Source organism: Lygodium microphyllum, chromosome 4 (genome assembly GCF_053477565.2).
Source record: "Lygodium microphyllum isolate KBCC chromosome 4, Lygodium_microphyllum_v1.1.10, whole genome shotgun sequence".
Lineage (NCBI taxonomy): Eukaryota > Viridiplantae > Streptophyta > Polypodiopsida > Schizaeales > Lygodiaceae > Lygodium > Lygodium microphyllum.
In genome coordinates this window covers 33,151,836-33,171,835 of record NC_141138.1, presented here as the reverse complement: position 1 = coordinate 33,171,835, position 20,000 = coordinate 33,151,836, and the positions used below count along the sequence as shown (strand labels likewise).

The 20,000-nt window shown below is 41.4% G+C and overlaps 1 protein-coding gene across 1 annotated transcript in view; it reads left to right on the top strand.

Moving 5' to 3' along the window:
- Positions 1-5,483: 5,483 nt before the first annotated feature.
- Positions 5,484-20,000, top strand: part of LOC148036929 (vacuolar protein sorting-associated protein 32 homolog 1-like) — a 35,760-nt gene continuing 21,243 nt past the window's right edge. The window contains exons 1-4 of the mRNA XM_087675855.1: positions 5,484-5,689; positions 13,557-13,656; positions 13,880-13,965; positions 14,578-14,669. Coding sequence (XP_087531981.1) covers positions 5,618-5,689; positions 13,557-13,656; positions 13,880-13,965; positions 14,578-14,669 — 350 coding nt within the window. The 5' untranslated portion in view covers positions 5,484-5,617. The remainder of the gene's footprint in view (positions 5,690-13,556; positions 13,657-13,879; positions 13,966-14,577; positions 14,670-20,000) is intronic.

Below are 20,000 nucleotides of genomic sequence, written 5' to 3'. Positions count from 1 at the left end.
AAAAGAGTTGATACATCTCCTTCTAGTTTGGCCAAATAATCTCTCTTCTTTTTTCGCACAAGATGATGAAAGACATTTTGTGCATGCTTATGTGTGCATGTCCCTAGTGTAATATCCCTCTGTAGGTGGGTCCTAGTTTGTCTGCACTCATCATCATACCAAGCATTTTGAGGGGCAGTACAATTGCATATTGCAGTAGGGCTCATCTTACGTGGGAATGCCTCAGAAGCTGCAGCATGTAAAACCTTCGCTAGAGATCTAGTGACATCTTCCAATGGTCCATGTTGGTCTAGGTGACTTAAGCCCTCTCGTACTGCATCATTGTAGATATGCGACGTTTGCTCTAGAAATTCATAATGCAGGAATGTGTGTGACTGTGTGCATGTTTCTTGTCTCTGACTACATGCTAGAGTAAATTTTAGGGTCACATGGTCGATCGCTATACTGATCGGCTTATCAGATATCTCAAAATCATTAATTTTCAGAATTAACGCTGGTGAGCCCATTACATAGTCCACCACATTGGCCCCTTTTTTGTTGTTCCAACAAGTGAAAGTATCCACGCACGGACATCTTAATAGGCCATTGAATATAGCCAATCCGTGAGCACTTCCCAAAGCTAGCAGATGGGATCCATATGTTGTCACCTCCTTATCTTGAGATGTCCTAGAAAGCCCTAGTTCATCCAGTGCCAATTGCTTAAACATTTCATTTTCAGTATCATAAAAGGCAGATTACTCACTTCCTGTTCGAGCATTAAAGTCTCCCACTAGTAGTATGTCCCCAATACTTGCATATCTCATAAAATCTTCATGTAGTACTTCAAATGGTGATTCCTCCCTAGTAGCAAATGTTGAAGAGGCAGGTGGAAAGTAGCATACCGCAACATATAGATCCCTCGGGTGCCCTATCCTTAGCCTTACCCACATATATCTAGCATGGACATCTCATGACACCACGTGAATCATGTCTTGGAGGATCTCACGATAAAGAATAGCCACCCCTCGTGACCCCCTAGTTCCTCGTGGTCTACAGGGTTGAGGTCTGTATACGTTCGCCCATTTGTATTCCACAACATCCGGTAATCTAGAATTTGTACACTGCTGTGCCTGTGTATACATAGCCATATCTATCCCATGAAAAGTGCCCTCAAAATAACCTGCATTGAGTCTCATTGAACCATTACAATTCCAAAGGGACATCTTTAACATTTCATAGGCCTTGTATTGTCATTGTGACCTCCGTTCTGCTATAATTACTCTGCCATCTCTATACACATCATACTTGCCTTCTTTACATGCCTCCGACACTTTTGGCATGCAAGCCCTTTTGTGCTTTAACTATGTGGGTGTGAGATCCTCATTGAGGTAAATCTTTTCACCCTTCAAAGCCTTTCTTTTTGATAAGAAGGCCCTTTTGCTATCCATGTCCCCAAATTTCAGCATGAGGATCCGACCTCTTTGGTCATTTGGATCACCTATCCTCCAAGCATCCATAATGCATGTTTCATTTGCACCCATCTTAGCACAAAGTGTTTTAGCGTTCTCTTAGGGGTTTCCTTTTTTAGCCCACCCCACCACACATACATGCAATTCCTGGAGGTTCCTCTTTGCTTCCTCCTCTAGTGTTGCATTCGTCATTTCTATTTTGTTCTAAGGCACCCCTTTGTTTCTTCTGACTACCTCGATCCATTGTGCACTTTTGTTCACTGTTTACTGAACATTTTCTACTTTCTTTTGAGCTCCCTCTACCACATTCACCCATGCCACACACCCTCATGCACACTTTTAGGTTTGCGTCCATTTTAGTATTTAATTCCTTTCCTCATGTTTCATACATCGCATACATGTCACTTGTCACCTTGTCAAACATTGGCATACATATTGTTGCAATCTCAACTCTTATGAGGGCTTTCATGTCATCCAAACCATTTGTTGCAATTAGCCTTTGCATCTTTGTCCATCGCTTGGCACTTGTGGGTCTTGCATTTTCACAAGCTCTCCTTCTGTTTTGTCTATAGTAGAACAATGTTTATCAATGTAACAAAGTGCATTGAAAATGTTTCTATGGATGCTACGCATTGGCAAGAGTTAGGGTTGGCTAGGGAAGTTACATCTTTGGTAACATGTTACAATAGAATAGGTTGGTAGTAGGAGAGTGCTTATTTGCAATATGCATGTGATGTTTTGTACATGAACAATAAATTCTAAGTGATTTGCATATGAGGGGTTTCTAGATGTGAAAATATATATCAATCAATAAGAGGTTTCTAAATGCTTCACCTAATGAGATGTGCTTGATAGTAGGTTATTTTTTATTTCTTTAGTAAATTTTAATTTTGTGTTCCATGACAAAGAAACTTAATTTGTTGCACACTCCCTTTGTACTTTGCGTGGAATGTTTTTGATTATTATTTTATTTAAACATTCACTCAATGCAACATGATTTTTATGCTTAATCAAGTGGAGGATGAACGAGAGGAATACAAGTGAGTGAATGTGATCTCATTGGGTAAAAATTACGACAACTAAGCTATAGCTTTGGTATGCAAATCATCAATTTATGAACATCTCGGATGGTTTGGTTGATTGTGTGTTTTTGGCCTTGCTTTGTTTTTCGTGCTTCCCTCTCTGTTTGCCTCCTTTTACACATGCTACCCACATAAAAAAGTCAAAGGGATTCTAGAGACATGAGCCTCTCTACCACTCCTACCTACCTCCTTTGAGAAAGACCACCTCTGGAATCCTCAAGCCACAATCTAATAACACTCAAAATGATACTTGCATTTTATGTTATTGAAATACATTAGTGTAAAATCATTTGGCAAGCCCCTCATCCCTTTGAAAAAGTATTTACACATACTTGGAGTATGTCAAAGTATGCAAGGTGTTTGGGAGTCACATGTTCATCGATTATCACTTTTCTTTGAAATAGTTGGACGTCCATGCTCATGGGTAATTGGCAAGCATGCCTTGCTTTGGGGTATAAGGCTCTTCACTTTATTTGTGTTTGTTTCTTCAAAACAGCTATTCATGAAATGAGAGAAATATTTTAAGATGTATCCCACCCCCACCCCTTGAGATTAGCCACAACAATCCTTATAATCTAGATGCCTCATATGAGATTGTAGTGTAGTGCTCTTTTATTAGGTTCCATGGGTCGTCTTATAGTCTTTCAAGGATGTTAACCATTGCCACCATCTTCTTCTATGCTATACCAATGTAAATTATCATCAACTTAAGAAAATATAAGTTATTACACAATATAATTAATAATAAACCGTATGGTAAAACTTGTTAGTCATATACTTATTGGTTGACTTTAGAGGATTTTGATTGAATGATACAATCTATAAAGAAAATGTTCTCCTTTCTATGATTTTGCTAGATTTGTTTGCATTTGAGAGTCCTCAATTACCCACTACCCTTTCTATGATCGTCTTTTAACATTTGAGATCCTTCAATTACCCACTACCGTTTCTATGATCTCATTAGATTTGTTTTATATCCTTAAAACTATGTTTGAGGCAACAACCAAAGCAATATAGTACAAGTCCCTTCAACTATATTGGTGAAAGGAGACACAATAGTACCATATTTGCTAGTCATATTTCATTGGTGGAGTAGCATTACAATTGTTGAACATATGTGGCTCATCCGATAATTTAGTGTTAGCAACAAGATGCTCTAACATTCCCAATGGTAGATATGCAACACATCACGAATTTCATTTAGCCATATATTTGGCATCAAAGATAAGTAAATAGCATAACGGACATGAAAGGACAAGACTGGTAATACATAACTCCACCTCACAACAACTCCATCCTTTTAGGGAGGTGTAGAGATAAGAGACTAAGAGAAATGACAACCTACCCCAATAGAATCGAAATAATGTTAAACAAGTGAAACTCTATTGAGAAGAAAAATCTCATGAGCATATTTGACACATACACAATAAAACATTTCCCTAAAAGACTTCTTTATTGAGAGTGCTCTTGGTTTTGGTACATAAGATTGCCATGATTTTATTTGTTAGAATTTCTTCAAACAAGAGCTTGTTAAAATGATGCTATGGTTGATTGTACTAACTTAGGTATATGTATAATTTGATACATTTTCATAGCTTGGATATACACAACTTTCCAAGTTGAAGACTAGACCCTCTTGAAGTAAAGATAACCTCAAAGGTCCCATTCCTTCACTACTTGCAAAACAGGTTGAATAGCCAATTTCAACATTGTTTTAGGATTCAGGTGACATTTAAAAGTGCCATATGTCATATGTGAGGGCCATACATAATGTGTTTCATGTATATGCTACACAATTTTATGAGACTAGGGTTTTACTAATAGTTGATGACTTTTGGTCTTAATATTCGTTAGCTTATTGTTGCAAAGTTATAACACCTTTCATGGAAAAACATAAATGACATGCTTTCAATATGTCATCTAGATACACAAATAAAACTTTGCTTGAAGTCTCTCTAGAAGAAATATTAGTTGATTTATGTGAGCAATAGTATAATGGATAAGCATACCTAGTGCAATGTCAATGGGTGATTCAAGACTTGTGCACTCTATAGTGGCATGTTTTACTTACAAATACAAATGTAATGACATCATTTTCACTCTGCATGTTATAGAAGCACAGAAGCTATTGGAAGCATAATAAAATATCACGTATTGTGCTTGATATAGAGCACGCTAGTATCTTACATAAAATGTAATGGTCTATTGTGCATATTAGCTTGCACCAAGGTGGCGTTAACATCGAGGTATGATCTCTATCTAGTTGATAGTGAGTTGGAAGAAAGTTTCTCCTTCATGTGCATATCTCTTATGTGGAATCAATAAACAAAAGGTACCAATTCCACTACCTAAGGAGAGCCCTTCCTCAATAGGTTCATGGACTTGTAGAGCGATGTAAGTAAACTTAATAGGAGAGTCCATGCAATAGCCAACACTTGGTTAGAAAGCCATGCATTCATAGCATTATATCACTTGGATTCTCTCTCTCTCTCTCTCTCTCTCTCTCTCTCTCTTTCCTTGGAGGGAAATAATTAGGTGATTTAAATCATTGATGTGCACGTGGCTTGAAAAATAGGCCCACTACATTTACTATGCTTAGTTCCTTATTGATTAGGGTTAGATTCAATGCAGAGAGACTACAGATTGACTAGGGGAACCAAGAGCCCTTTGGATTGGCATGACTTAAAAGTGAATGCATGGTGACAGAGTGAATGAATGGAGAGCACTTATGTAGGCACATTTTGGTTGCGTGTGGAGGGGCGCTTAGTATATTAACGGAGTCAACCAAATTTTGCTTATACGTGGAGGGGCTCTCAGTATCACCAGCTACCGGGTCTCGGGGGAATTTTCTTCACGAAACAAAAGTCACTGGGGGGGCGTCACCTTTCCTTCGCTTTCAATTTTGGCCGTCACCTTTTCTTATTCCTCTTTAGCGCGCGCGCTGTCTCTCTCTCCCCCCCCCCCCTCTCTCTTTCTCTCTACTCTGTCTGTCTGTCGGTCACACGCGCGCACCGAGACGCACGCAGCCTTTGATCTTGGTCCATTTTTTGAGCAGGCCTTTGCATTGGAGCTTAATCTGCCATCGCCATGTTCAGCAGGCTGTTTGGCAAGCCCAAAGATGAGGCATCCGCTCTTTCTTCTCTCGGAACGCTGAACGAGGTTTTCTTTCCTCATATTCCTTTGTTGTTGTTGTTTTTGCTTCCTTTTTGTTGTTGTTGTTTTTGCTGCGAAAATTTTCTCAAAACGTGTCAATCACCTTAAAAATTTGAAGGCATTTGAATCATCTCCTGTGATCCCTGTCCCCGGAGCTAAGTCTCCTGTCATTTGCATGCAAAAATCGTGTTGTATTGTCTTGTCTGGCAGGCGTTATACGCAATTGGGAAACCATTTCCCAAACATACTTCATCCATATATGTGTCATGACTTTCCGTCAGTAAGCAACATAGCGATTGCATGCGAAACATGGAGATCGAACAAAAACTTGCTAAGTTTAAGCTGAATTCAATCTCCCTTACTGCAAACCATGGTTCGCCCTGCCGTTGGCTGACTTGTACAAGCAAGCAGATAAAAGCTAACATGAAGCTGTTGGCTGATATAGAGATTGCGTCAGAAACATGGAGATTGGGAGATACTTGAAACAAACGCTTGCTAAGTTCAAGCTCAATCCAATCTCCCTCTCTGCAAACCATGGTCCGCCCTGCCATCAGCTGACTCGTAGAAGCAAGCAGCTGAAAGCTAACATTGTGCCGTTGGCTGATTGACCATTGTATGGACTCAGTGTGCCTGAACGATTCAATATTCCTCAGGTTCAAGCCCTGACAACACTGAGTGATCCTTCAAGTCGGTAGCAAGGGACTGAGCTGACTGCTCAGGGGCTATGGGCATCTAGCCTAGCCTCTAGCTCACCACAATGCAGTGGTGTGTACATGTGTCTGGTCTACCAACACGTGTAAGACCTTTCACATTCTTATCTGTCCATACATGTCCATGTCTCCAAATGCTAGTGGATGTACATGATATCCCCCCCCATTTAGCTTGTTGGTGATATTTGTAGGGTTGTCCATCTAGTCCACCAACAACCTTGGAAACTCCTTGGGAGAAGTCCTTATCTAACCAAATCGCTTCATGAGTGTCTCGATCTTCAAACTTCATAAGGGCTTGCCTTTTCTTTTAGGCTAAACCCATGCTCCCAATGGTGGAGAAGAATCTGCTCTAGAGCAACTATTTGATCTGATTTAGTATCATTGGTTAGGGCTCATGTGGTACCTCCTTAGGTGGTGGTCTGATGCAAGGCTTCAACCATGAGACATCATGAATTGCCAAACTAGGTAGAAGTTGAAGCTTCATAGAGACATCCTTTATCTTCCTTGCTCTATTGGAAAGGATTTGAAGGTGTGGAAAGATAAATTAGAGCAATTTGTCTTAAATGCTTTGAACTTGTAATTCATGATCTTAAAAAAATATCCAATCCCTTCCTTGTAGATGAGATCTCTCTTGTCCTATGCTGCCCACACCTATCTAGTTGCATTGGCTGTCTTAGAGGAGGAATTAAGTACTCTTGTGGGATCATTCCATCAATCTTCGTCCTCTTGGCCTCTACCCCTCTCAGGAAGGTGGTTTCCTCTGCATTGCTGTATGCATTGCATGTGAGATCGTGCGGGCCTTCTTATCATCTCTTGAAGCCTAGCCAACTCTAGCTTTATGTCTGCCAACTCCTCGACACTCTTTCCTTTGTCTTGGGTGCTTTGGTTAGATCTTTCACCAATGATCTTAGCCCTTTCTAGGGTTCCAGAGATAGTGCTATCTCGAGTTGTGGGTCTTGAGTTTCTCTCCTTGAGTAGTCATCCATTGGTATGGCTTCTTCAAATACCCTAGCTATTACATCCCTTTGCACGGTTGAGTTGCTCATTAAGGCCTTGTAAAGCTCTTCGGTTCGGATCCCGCTTATGAACAGAGTGGAGACCACTTGTTCGCTAGGTTGTTTTGTGACTGGGATTTTCTTAAAGAGACTCACACGTGGTAAATGTAGTCTCAGATATCCTCCTTGTCCTTTCAACTGATGATCATCAATCTAACGATTAGGTTGTTAGAGTATCTTGCCTCAGAGAATCTCTTGATAAAGAGACTCTTGAGGCTATTGAAGTTAGTGTTCGGCATTGTCTAGACTAGTGTACCACGTCCGTCCTTTGTCTCCTAGGCAAAGTCCGAAAGCTTGTGCATGTTGAGCAAGGTCTGAGAGGCTGTTAGTCTCGCATACTTGCTCAAACTGCTCCACAAAGCTATCGGGTCATTGTCCGGTTGATACTTATTGAGTTGCTTAGCAATTGTAGGTATCTTGGTTTGGCTCCTCGAATTCAAGGTGATTCCTAGTTCTGCTAGTAATTTAGTCGCTAGAGTTGCTTTGCTCTGCTCCGCAATTGTGTTGTCTAAGAGTCGCTTTGTAAGAAGCTCGCTCAGCGTAAGGTTGTTTTCTAGTGCTCTCTTCCTCTCAGTTCTATTGACGAGAGCTAAGACACGTTGAACCTCGCGCATTTCTATGTCTAGTATCAGCTTTTGAGCTTGTTGCTCTCGATTGTAGGTAGCCATGCGCTTTGCAACGCTTTCCTTGCCAACCTTCTCTCCTCCTCTAGATCGGCTATAATGTCCTCGACTGGTTCCCCATGATGCTCCATTTTAGTTTGCAAGTCATACTAGGTTATTAGTTGCTCAATTTCGACTAGGAATTCTCCCAAGTCAAGCTTGTCATTTTTCGGGTTGGTACTAGCTTCTGACATATTGTTGACTTCTTGAGTAACTAGGGTGTCGATCAAATTGATCAGGCTGGGTAGAGTTGCATTCCTAATCGTGTATGTTGCTGTTGCTCTCTAAGCGGCTCGACGACTCAAGTCTCTCAGTATTCGGTGATTGGGATCCTTGGCCATTATTCAATGTTTGAGGGTCTTCTCTTATTGGTGGGTTCGTTTAGCTTGTTTTATTTTGTATGAATTCCTTGTTATTTAAAACAATTGTCAATGTTATGTGCACTCAGATGCTAGTGGTGTGCTCCTCAAAATGCGTTGTGCGAAATCAAGCTTTCAGCTTTTTTGGTGTGTATCAAATGTTCAATTGATACAGTATGCAAATTCAATGGAAACAACACAGTGTAGCATACGCTTTTCCTAATTCTTTCGTGTGTTTAATGATCACTCTAGCTCATTTGTTCTGGTCTCTACAATGTCCTAGACATGTGATTTGAGGGATAGTAGATTTGGTCAATGAGTCCAGGTCTCTATTGGGACAACACAAGGCTAAGGGTCAGTGCCACGGTCATTTTTTGGGCCGTTAGATCGCGGTTCGTGAGTCTGGTGGCCCTATGAGCCATTCTACACATTTAGAGGCCTACGTGTGTGTCCTCTAGATTGGGCTAAGCCTTTGCATGCCCTAGGGTGGGTCCAATTTGCTAGAATGTGGCTTTTGTGCAGTCTGTCCGAGTGATTGTCCGATTTGGAGCATCCGAGTTTCAGACTCGGATGTTCGAGTTGGGTACTTGTCCGAGTTCGAGCGGACTGTTCGAGTCTGAGTGTTCCCTTCGAGTTTGAATGGACTGTTCAAGTGCTTATATCTAAGTTGCCTAACTCGCCGTCCGAGTTTGAGTAGTACTAATGAATGGGCACTTGGCCGTCCATGGCTGAATATGTGAGCGTTTGAGTGGATGATTTTGGGGCGTCCGGATTCGGTCGTCTAAGGCCGAGGTCAACTATTGGAGTCTGAATCGGGTCCAGGGTCCGAGTGGCATTGTTCGAGTCCAAGTCTGGGACTCAAACGGTTTTGTGGTTGTTTGAGTGGACTCGTGATTCGGACTGTCTGAGTGGTAGCAAGACTCAGATGATTGTGGAATCTGTCCGAGTGCAGTGGCTGGGGGTCGAGAACGACAAAAATCTTGCCAAATCTCACACAAGCCTAGATTAATCTCTTAACTATGATATTGGAAGAAATTATCCAATACAAAGGCACACTCAGAGCTTACCCGTGGGGCTCGAAGGTGCGGTGGTGAAGATTGCCAAGCACAAAATGGTTTCCAATCCTGTAGCTATTTCTCTGTGTCAAGCTTTCTCCCTCAACTCAGAAATGACAAATGAGCTCTTCCCTTGCCCTCTTGGCTTCTTAAACCCTTTCTCTCTTGCCCTGTTACTTTTCCCTTCTCTCTCTTTGCTGTCTTAATGCCTTGGAGCTCTCTTTTCCTTGTTTTTTTCTTGTTTTTGGCATGTTGTCATAGCAGAAACCCTATCGTGTTTCTTTGTTTTCCTTGTTTTTTCATTACCTAAATGCATACAAATCACAAGCAACCACTTACACTAATCCGATCTACTTACCTAAATCCAAGAAACCAGAAAAACTTAATTGCAAAGAAGATTGTCAACTTCTTTGCTTCTTACCTATCTTAGACACCGGTTCGGGGAAAACTCTACTTCAATGCTCGATTTGAAGTGGGTAAGCACTCAAAGCTTGAATTTGTTGGTCTCGACAACGGAACCAAAATGTGGGAGCTTTTCGCTCTTGACCACCAAGGCCCATGGATTGCTTATTGTTTCAAGCATTTCAAGACAAGTGCAATGGATACCTCTCACATAGCCATATATGCTCTCACACCTACTAGTGTAGTGAGCTTACCTCCATGCTCGATTGAGTTGCCTCCTCCCTCAAGCACTTTGGTAGCTACATGATCCAAGGTATAAGCTCAAGCAAGCTCGATCCTCAAGCTCCAAGCTCCATGTTCCATTGCCGTTCACGAGACAAGAGAAGAGAAGAAGAGAGGAGAAGATGGAGATATTCTCCATCACGGTCCCTCATCCTCATACACTCACTCCCTCACTCTTTCACACTCCCTCTCTAAAGCACAAGCTTAAGCAAGCAAGCAAGCAAGAAGAAGAAGAAGAAGAAGAAGAAGAAGAAGAGGAGAGCTAGTTTTGGCCACACACAAGGATGAGCTTCTTCATTCACTTTTTGCCTTTTATACAAAACCCTAACCCTGATCCCCTTTGGGCACCCATCCCTTTTTTACATGCCCGGCCATTTTAGCCTAGGTCTTCTTTTCCTATTCTCTTCCTATTTGCATTGTGCCTTCAACCATGTCCGTCTACATTTATAAATTGCACAGGAGGGGGCCTGGCACTCTTTTACAAGGATTTAGAGTGCGCTTTTATAATTAAAATGCACATTTCCTCTTTTGCACTTGTCCTTGCGCTTTTGGCATTTTTTCCTTCTATTTTTTGCCTTTTTGAATGGCGTCCTTGAGGAGGAGATTTATATTTTACATCCTTCAGGTTTTCTTGTGTAGGGGAAGGAGGACCATGTCTACAGATTGCAAAAGGCCCTCTATGATTGAAGCAAGCTTCTAGAGCTTGGTACCATCGGATTGATTGATTCTTTCTAAAGAGTGGCTTCCATCGATCAGCTCATGATTCTAATCTATACTACAAGGTTGAGGGTGATAGGTGTGTTTTGATCATATAATATGTGGATGATCTCATCATTACAGGGAGCTATACTTAGGAGGTTGATCAAACTCGGGAGATTTTAATACAAGAGTTTGACACGATGGATCTTGGGGTCCTAGACTTCTTCCTTGGATTGGAGATCTATCGGATGGCATAGGGTATTTTTATTCCCCAGCGTAGGTATATCTCTGAGTTTCTTTCAGAGTTTAATATGGTTGATTGTCGGCCTATTTCGTGCCCCATGGACCCAGAGTCCAAGCTTTTGGCACTAGGAGATCGGTTTACTGATGCCACTGATTACAGGTGTCTTGTTGGCTCTCTCATTTGGCTTATTCATACTTGGCTGGATATTTCTCTTGTTGTGGGTTTATTGGCTTCTTTCATGAAGACTCTCACTCAGGAGCATTAGAAAGCGGCCTTGCATGTTCTTCACTATTTATAGGGTACTCAATCCTACGGGATCACATATGGAGAGGGGTTATTCTCTCTGGTTGGAGTGACTTTGATTGGGCAAGTGATGTGGAATTGAGATGGTCTACTACAGGTTATGCCTTCTCCCTTGGATTGGGAGATATCTCATGGAGTGGTAAGAAGTAGCTATTGTGGCCCTTTCTTCTACAGAGGTAGAGTATTGTGTATTATGTTCTATAGCTATGGAGGTGGTTTGGCTTCGCTACATGTTGGTGGAGATTGGCTTTCCCTAGCCTAAACCTACGGAACTGCGCTTGGACAACTAGAGTGCTTTGGTGAAGAATCGTGTGTTTCATGCTTGCATGGAGTACATTGAGGTTCAATATCAGTATGTTCGAGAGCGGATCATGGATTCTGAGTTAGTGGTGGCCTACTGTCCCACGGTGGACAATGCAGTGGATCTCTTTACGAAACCTTTACCCTAGGCTTCTACGCTTCATTACATGAGGTTGTTGGGTCTTTAGAGTCTAGACACTCCTAAGATCTGAGTTAGTGGTGGCCTATTGTCCCACGGTGGACAATGCAACGGATCTCTTCACGAAGCCTTTACCCTAGGCTTCTATGCTTCATTACATGAGGTTGTTGGGTCTTCAGACACTCCTAAGATTTGAGAGGGGGTGTTAGCCTGCTTATGTTAGTCATGTCAGTTTGTCATCTCCTGGTTGTGAGCTCCTATTAGAGTTTGATAGGAGTCATAGGAGCTCTGGCAGTTTTAGGTACATTTCCTTTATTTGTCGGCTTCTTGTGTGCACTTCTAGGTCAGTTTCTACTTTTCCTAGTTTGTCTCTACCTACCGGATGTTGTCCTTGCCATCTACAATTTTTCTGTGGCCACTTGCTATTTTACTGGCATTTTCTTGATTGCGACCAGCATTAAATGCTGGTTGGCCAGCATTTATGGCACCTACAGGTGCAGGTCGGCCAGTTTTTGGCATTCTTGGCTATTTATAGCCAGCCCTCCCCCTTTGGCAGACATACACTTCCTCTAGTCTTCATTCCTTCATATGTAGGTGCACACTCCGATACTTTGTGCTTGGTGTGTCATCATCTTGATCTGGTGTGTCATCATCTTGATCTGGTGCCTTCATTGATGACACATCAAGCACAAAGTATCGGAGTGTGCACCTACATATGAAGGTATGAAGACTAGAGGAAGTGTATGTCTGCCAAAGGGGGAGGTCTGGCTATAAATAGCCAAGAATGCCAAAAACTGGCCGAACCCTTTGTATCAGCATTCTTCTTCAGTCAGTGCAATATTCTTCCTTCATCTTTCTCTCTCTCTCTCTCTCTCTATTCGTGTTTCTCTTCTGTTGCGCACTTTGATAGGCACAACTACAAGACATGAGACAATAGGTACTCAGACTCATTTAGGGTCATAGCACCACAAGTACAAGCTTGACCACCAGTAATGGATCCACCTTGGGATTTACCATAGATAGAGCCATAGACCTATATAGAGCTAGGATGTTTCATCCCGGATCTAAGCAATATCCACTAGTTTATTTGAGGATCTCGGTTATCATTTCTTACCACAGCTGGACATTCCTGAGGAGATTCACTTTATCAGACCTTATCATAGAGGAGTTGGTATCTGTCCTGCCTTGGATCTTGTATATGGTAGAGAGCTAGGAGCTCATGTCCATATAGAGAATACCATTGCCTTTGTTATATTCGTTCTTATTTTATCCATGGTGGTTGACCATTGACAAGACACACCATTATCAGTTTTACTTGCATTTTGGTTCTAGTAGACATTAACATATTACATGCTTCCTTTCTCTCATTTGTTGCCTCTGTTTGATCCTTTTCAATTGGGACCGTGTCTAAAATTTGAAGGAATGGATTTTGCTGGTTTTTAGTAGAGACTCTTGTAGAATCTAAAGCATGCATTCTAGTGTTTGGTGGTTCTTGCTTTTGGCCCGTTCAGATGTAGCTAGGCATGGACATACATCTACAAGTCTTATTGTGGACCATGATGTTATTGATTCTAGTCAGCATGGAAGCTTGTTTAATGTTTGAAAATCAATAAAATGAATATCTCATCCATGTAATGCTTATTCTGGGTGTTTCAACTGGTAGACTCTAGAGATGCTGGAGAAAAAAGAAAGAGTATTGCGGAAAAAGATTTCGTTGGAGGTTGAGAAAGCTAAGGAATACACTCGCATAAAAAACAAGAGAGGTAAAGGTCTTCTGTTATAATCTAGCGAAACTTCTCTACTAGTCAAATTGTAGCAGAAATAGGGCACATTTGGCTTGATACTTTTATTTTGAGGTTAGATCATCTTGTGGCACAGTTTTGAAGGCTTTAATGTAACTGCAGAAGAAGTTCCCCTCTATATTTGTTTGGTTGTTGAAAGCTTCTGATACTAAATTTTGTATGCCTCATATTTGATAACTTTCAGCGGCAATTCAGTGTTTGAAGCGTAAGAAACTCATGGAGTCTGAAATTGAAAAACTTGGCAATTTTCAACTCAGGATACATGATCAGGTGAGAATCAACTTTATATTGAAACCATTATTGTAAACCTTCTTATGGAGCTGTACACCGAGCCTTCAACCTTGAGCTTGCATGAATTTTGATGTGGATTTACATGCCATAGACAAAAAGTTCAGAATGGTGCAGTTGTTTGTATGCCAATAATCCAATGGTGAAAAGCTGATAGCAGGTGCAGTACATTCTTGTTGTTCAGAATGGTGCAGTTGTTTGTATGCCAATAATCCAATGGTGAAAAGCTGATAGCAGGTGCAGTACATTCTTGTTGTTCGTGAATGACTATGGTTACACATGTGAGGTTCCTTAGCTGTCCATAGGGAAATGCATTAGGCATCTGAGCTCTACAGATATGAGTATGGAAGTGGCCATGGGAAACAGCTTTGCAGTCATAGGATAAGATTGATGGTGCGGGTCCATAGAAAAATCAAGAGAGTAAGTTTCTGTCATATTTGACAAAAGATGGTCTGAAGGATGGATGTTCTCTTTGGTTGCTGTCTAGAGGGAAAAATGGACATGCTTGTGACTACTGGTGTAGAGGTGATAAGGCAAAATCTTTTCTCTTACAAGTTCAGCCTCGTGGCTTTGCGCCAATGTTTATTTTTGTAGGTGATTTTGTTGGAAGGTGCTAAGGCCACGACAGAAACGATTGATGCTCTTCGAAGTGGGGGAACAGCTATGAAGAAAATGCAAAATGCGATGTACGTTTCAAACCGTTGTTGTACAATTCAACTGGTTTTCAAGGCATGTTTTTGAGATCAAAGCGTTGAATAGAGCTGTTCACAAACATATCTTACAGTCTCTTTTGGAATGGCAACTGTAAAATTTACTTCTTTCCAAGAAGAGAAAATTCTATTAGAAGGCACCTCAGTCAAAATTGCCATTAACGTAAAACTACAAAAGATAAAAGCCCACAACATAAAGTTATCAAAAAAAAGGTTGGGGGACATGTGATGACTTCTCCTTCACTATCTGCTCAAACGTTCTTGTGGGATACAAAGAACTCAGAATTATCTCAACTTTATGGAAGCTAACCTAAAGCCATAAGATACAATAACATCCTTATATAGATATTTGTTGGCACTTACAGAGAGGTTTGTTAATGCTAGAAAAGGGCAAAATGGCCTCTGAGACCTACACAGAGTACTACTGGAGATGATATCTCATCTTTGGAAATATGAGCAAAAAGTTTCATAATGTAAAAATCTTATAACTACCTATAACTTACAGAGAGGTATGTTTATGTTACAAAGGGGCAAAATGGCCTATGAGACCTGCATGTAGTACCAGTGTAGCAGGGATCTGGCTCTTATCCGGTGATGATAGGAGTCTATGGGACTTTGGTTGTCTTGCCAATATGATGCTATATATTTATCCAAGGAGATGACTCCTAAGGATGACGTGTTGCATGTGGGCCTCTTGTGCTGTTGGGGGGGTTTTGTGGAGGTTAGGGGTTTGTTGTATTGCTTTTAAAGAAGTTTGTGAAAGCCCTCTTGTTAGGTGGGTTTGGGCATGCTTTTCTCCTGCCCCTTAGGACTTTCTCCTTTTGGCGCTTGAGCTTAAGAAAGATAAGGCAGAAACATCCCTATTAATCAAAGTCTGGTGAAGAGATCGAAAATCTTTTGGGAAAAGGTAGTGGTACCTCCAGTATCCTCTTATATTTGCATGTTTCCATCCTCAACTAGTGTGAGGAAATGTGCATTAGCAGATATGTGTGTCTTGTATTGTCATCTCTTGCGTGTGAACCTATGTTTGAGTCAGATGAGGACATTAGGAACTCTGACATTATCTTTGTCTGTCATTTTATGTACTTTAAGAACTTTAGACATTAGTGCATTCCTTTTTGGGCACTGTAGGCTGTCTTGGGTTCCCACATTATGGGCTTGGCCACTTTATTGCTAGTTGTGGCCCCACTTTGCTTATTGATTAAGCAGGCTACCCTCTTGCTCTTATTATCCATTGTTGATCCTTTGTGTTCACCCAGCCCTCCTTATTCTCTCATCCCCCTGCTACTGTCTCGCATTGACACTAACATGTAGAGCTGCATGTTGGGGCTGACCATTGCAGCCTTGTATCCTTCAGCAGATTGTTCTTTCTCAAACCTATGTTCTCTTTTTGTTTCCTCCCCTCCATGTTTGCTTTCTTTTCCACTATATACTCTCACATGGTATTAGAGCCTTGTGTGGGAGCTGGAGGCTACGAAGATGAGCAACTTGTCCAGAGTTGTCAGCCAGCTGGATGCCATCTTGGTAGTGCTACAGACTTGCGTTTATTACAGGCGGGCTCCTTATCAGTGCTGGGCAGTGACCACCTCTACTTGGTGACGGCTGTTTCTACAGGATTAGGCCCCTGATCATTTGTGTTTTTCTGTACACAGTCCACTGTATGCTGTGTTTTGGGCCTGGGCAACTTCCTTCTACCTAGGCATCACATTTTGGCAGGCTGGTGGCCTGTTTTCTGGTGGACAGACTCTCTGTTCTTGCTGCATTTACTGGACAGACCTCTACTTTGATGTGTTCCAATCTGGGCAGGCTTCTCAAACTTGGGTGACATCGAATTTGATATGGAAGTCCCTTACAGGGCTGCTTTGTACTTGGTTTTTTGCCTTGGGATATTTTGTTCTGAGGTGTTTTAATAGAATTCTTACTTTTCTCTAGGAAAAGAAAAACCGGTGGATTTTCTGAAATAGTCAGCCAATCAGATTATCATAAAATGGTTGAGGATGAGAGATGGATCATTGAGGAAGCAAACAAAGTTTGGTCTATTTGTGATAGTAGAGTTAAGTGGTGTAATCAGTTGCTTCAACTATGAAAGTCCAAGCTTCCCTATCAAAGGAAAGTTTTCATATGGAGCCTTCTTATGGAGGAGGGTCTTCCCACAAGAGATGTGCTATGTGATCGCAAGATCTCCTATGATAAATGTATCTTTTGTACAGCATGTGACGAAATTGTTGATAATCTTTTATCTCTTGCTCAACTGTGAGATAAACTTGGGACTTCATTTCTGAAGTGTGGACCTTAGTGACATGTTAGTGGATGGCCATGTCTTGTGAAGAAATATCCTAATGCAGAAACATAAACGAAAGTGTGCGACAAAGCATCAACTCAAAAGAACATAGTTGGGGTTAGGGTAACTTAGAGACAATGAACACAATGGAATCTAAATGAATAACTGAATACTGAATATACAATGCTCATGCAACAAACAAAGCATGCAGGAATGAAAAATGTACCCCAAACTCTTGTGTTCAAGGACTGAGGCAGAGGTGCAAAGTGGGAGAGTGTGTCGTACTCCTAACGGATCCCGAAATGTAGCAAAGGCAGCCTCCAAGAGTTGAACACCAGCAAATGTATCTATGGAAGCTGGATCTGATGCAGACAGACTGTGAAGATAGTGCAAAAACAACAAACACAAATGAAGCAATACTTGACGATAGTGTGGAAGGTGCAAATGCAAGTTGATTGGGCAAGGTGACAAGTGGAGATTGAAGGCGACTATGTAGGAGGTGATGGCAATAGTGTGTGGAAGATGGCGACAACTCTAGAAGGTGACGATAGTAGCAAATGCAAGCTCTAGTGATGTAGGCAAAAGCTCTTGATGATGGCAATAGCCAGCATAGGGTGTGGGTAGTAGAGATACAACTCCTAAAACTTGCAAAAATGAGATTAAGACTGAATGGAGGGTATCATGCTTGTTTATAGAAAGTTTTGGAACCTCATACCGTGCATTGTTTTAAAACTCTCTTGAAGGACACACCATTTTAGGATTTGAATTTATTTAGCATTAATGGGGCTGTTTAAGTGGCTAATTCAGCATGTGATGCTTATGCTAGCACAACATCTATTGTTGGGTTTGGGGCAAGATTACAACCCCATCATCCTTGTGTCTTTCATTTTATGTGATGGATGGGTCTTTGGCACATTTGGTAGACTCACAATGCTTTCATTTTTGACTCAACCTTGGGGATCTGTGGTCATGTAGGTCATGTGCAAATATTGCTATTATGACAGATTACTTCCATGGTTCTAGTTGGTTTGGTACTTGGAGAGGTGGCTGCTCCATGGCTGGATATCATTCACACCACCCTTGTTGTGCCCACTTCATGATCCCCATCTCTTGTCCTTCTAACATTGTATCTTGTTGCCTTTTGACTTCATTGGTATTTGTTGCCTATCTATGATTTTGCTGGGCTGACAATTAATTCAATCTTCTTCTTCTTCTTCTTCTTCTTAGAGAGAGAGAGAGAGAGAGAGAGAGAGAGAGAGAATATTAATATCTGTAAAGGGCCAATGTGGCCTATGAGACCAAAGCAATACATACAATGATGGTGTGTTTCTCATCTAGAACAAGAAAAGATGAAAAACATGCCTATAAGATTGAAAAGTGAAATAGTGTCCTATAAAAAGAAAACATGTTGATGATCTAAAAGTAAAAGTAGAAAAAGGAAACTCTCCATCAATGAGATGTTTCTCCTCTAAGGAGATGTATCTCTACAAGGTTAAGCCGTCTCGACATTCAAAAGGAGGTATTTAGGCCTTCAAAAAGCAAGATTGGCCTATGAGACAAAGAAATGAGTACATTTGACATATGTTGTTTCAACAAGACGACAACAATGAAAATGAAAACAACTAACTATATTGATGGCCACAATCTTAAGACTGCAAGCAAAGGCTACTATCGTGTATAGAAAATGATCAACAGGGCTCTCTAGAAATGTTGTACTCTTGGGGCAAGAATATTTGTTATGGGGGGTGATTCATGATAGTGAGTTCACCAAGAGGAGGTACTCATCTTTGATGATGAACAATCATGGCTTGGATTTGTTGACGTTGAGCATGTGATGTGGTATGCTTTGCGAAGTGTGAGTACTTGATTTGGTGTGACCCCTCTTAACTCATGGATGGTGTGTTAATGCTGTTGTAGTGGTGGTGTTTGGCAAGCTAGCTTTGGAGCTAGTAGTACTCAAGGACTTAGCCTCTTTGCATACGAGTGCCATATCTTTGGCTCATTGATAGGTGTGGGCTGCCGTGGCTCACTCAATCTGCGCCAAGCTATGGCTACATCTTTGCTCATTAATAAGTGGTATATATTCTAATACTATGTCTCCTTATATGCTCGTCTTATATGGCGAATCAAACTCCTTTTTTTGCTTGCGAGTCTCTTGCTTGGTCATAATTCCTAACACCCTTTGGGTCCAGAGATGTCTATATAGCTCCTTGTGCTCATCATTATACAATTGGTGTTGGGGCATAGTCCCATGTCGTGTAGAGTCAGTGGTGCGTGTGGAGTGTGGGAAGCTTTGAAGGGTGGATGAATGTAGAATGGAGGTGAGCTGAAAGGTGCTGAAACCAGCTTTCCTTCCGTGGATGGATATTAATTCTTTGATTACAACCTAGTTACAGTAGCAACATCTATTACAAAAGTGAGAAATGCTAATTAACTTACAATCTTGGACAATGGACACCTTGTCGGCCCCAAAACTGGTGTCTCTTTCGGTATTTCTTTAACTCAATTGAAGAAAAAGTTATGTACAATGGGATTTTTCCAATCCCTTTCGGTATTTCAACTCTCCTTGCTGTCCAAAATGAACAGCAAGTCTTCGATTTGATTTGCCCCTTTATTTGGGCAATCAATTTCTGTGTCTATTGCTGCGCGGGGTGAGATGCAGCTTATTCCAGATGGACGTGGTGGTACCCACACCTCTGAGGTGTTGCATGTGCCAGGTTTGGGATATCATTTACTTTCGGTCCATAAGCTTTGTGCTCTTGGCCTCTTGGTGGAGTTTGACAGTGATATTGTTCAAGTCCTTGATTGTGGATCGAGGAAGGTTCTCTCTGCGGGGTATGAGGAGAATGGAGTCTACAAATTGAAGTCTTTTTCAGCTCTTACTTCTCTTCTTCTTACTTCTCAGACACAGTCCGAGTTATGGCATGCTCGGTTTGGCCACCTGAACTACGAGTACGTTCGGAAGGCATCGCGAGGGTCTTTTGTCCGAGGCTTGCCGGAGATAGTGGTGAGCCATCAGCCGTGTG